The 661-nt window shown below is 53.0% G+C and overlaps 1 protein-coding gene across 1 annotated transcript in view; it reads left to right on the forward strand.

The window, feature by feature from the left end:
- Positions 1-420: 420 nt before the first annotated feature.
- Positions 421-661, forward strand: part of hoxb7a (homeobox B7a) — a 6,336-nt gene continuing 6,095 nt past the window's right edge. The window contains exon 1 of the mRNA XM_070981552.1: positions 421-661. This exon is cut by the window's right edge and continues 315 nt beyond it. Coding sequence (XP_070837653.1) covers positions 421-661 — 241 coding nt within the window.

The raw sequence follows: 661 nt of genomic DNA on the forward strand, positions 1-661 counted from the left end.
AGTCTCTCTCTCTCTCTCTCTCTCTCTCTCTCTCTCTCTCTCTCTCTCTCTCTCTCTCTCTCTCTCTGTGTGTGTGTGTGTGTGTGTGTGTGTGTGTGTGTGTGTGTGTGTGTGTGTGTGTGTGTGTGTGTGTGTGTGTGTTGCAGCGGTCACTCCCTGTCTGCCCTGTCTGTTGCAGCTAATTTCTTCCATTATAATATTGCATCCGGAGGGAAATCCCGTCGGCCATTGGGCATCTTGACATCACATGGCCCCCAGGTCACGTGGTCAGCGAGGCAATGGGAGGGAGGGAAGGAGGAGAGTGGGGTGGGGTGATTTTTTGGTGTAAATCTAGACAGTAATACGGCGCTAATAATTCACAGTGCCTCGTAAAAAGTCGACATTAAAGCGCCCCAGACTACAAATCACCGGCGCCAAATTATGAGTTCGCTAGACTTCGCCAACGCGCTGTTTTCCAAATACCAGGTCGCTGCGAGTTGCTCCGCTCTGCTCTTCACAGACTCTCCAACTTCTCCCTTCCCGTCTTCCTCTATTGCTCCTGCAGTGTCTGCTTCGTGCGCCCTCGTGTCCAGCGGAAATCACCTCCATGTCTCCAGTGGGAGAGGGCTCCCTTTCCCTCCCTCCTCGTCTGCTTCATCTCCTTCCTCCTCCTCCTTTCCCT

Source organism: Chaetodon trifascialis, chromosome 15, assembly GCF_039877785.1.
Source record: "Chaetodon trifascialis isolate fChaTrf1 chromosome 15, fChaTrf1.hap1, whole genome shotgun sequence".
NCBI classification, from domain to species: domain Eukaryota; kingdom Metazoa; phylum Chordata; class Actinopteri; order Chaetodontiformes; family Chaetodontidae; genus Chaetodon; species Chaetodon trifascialis.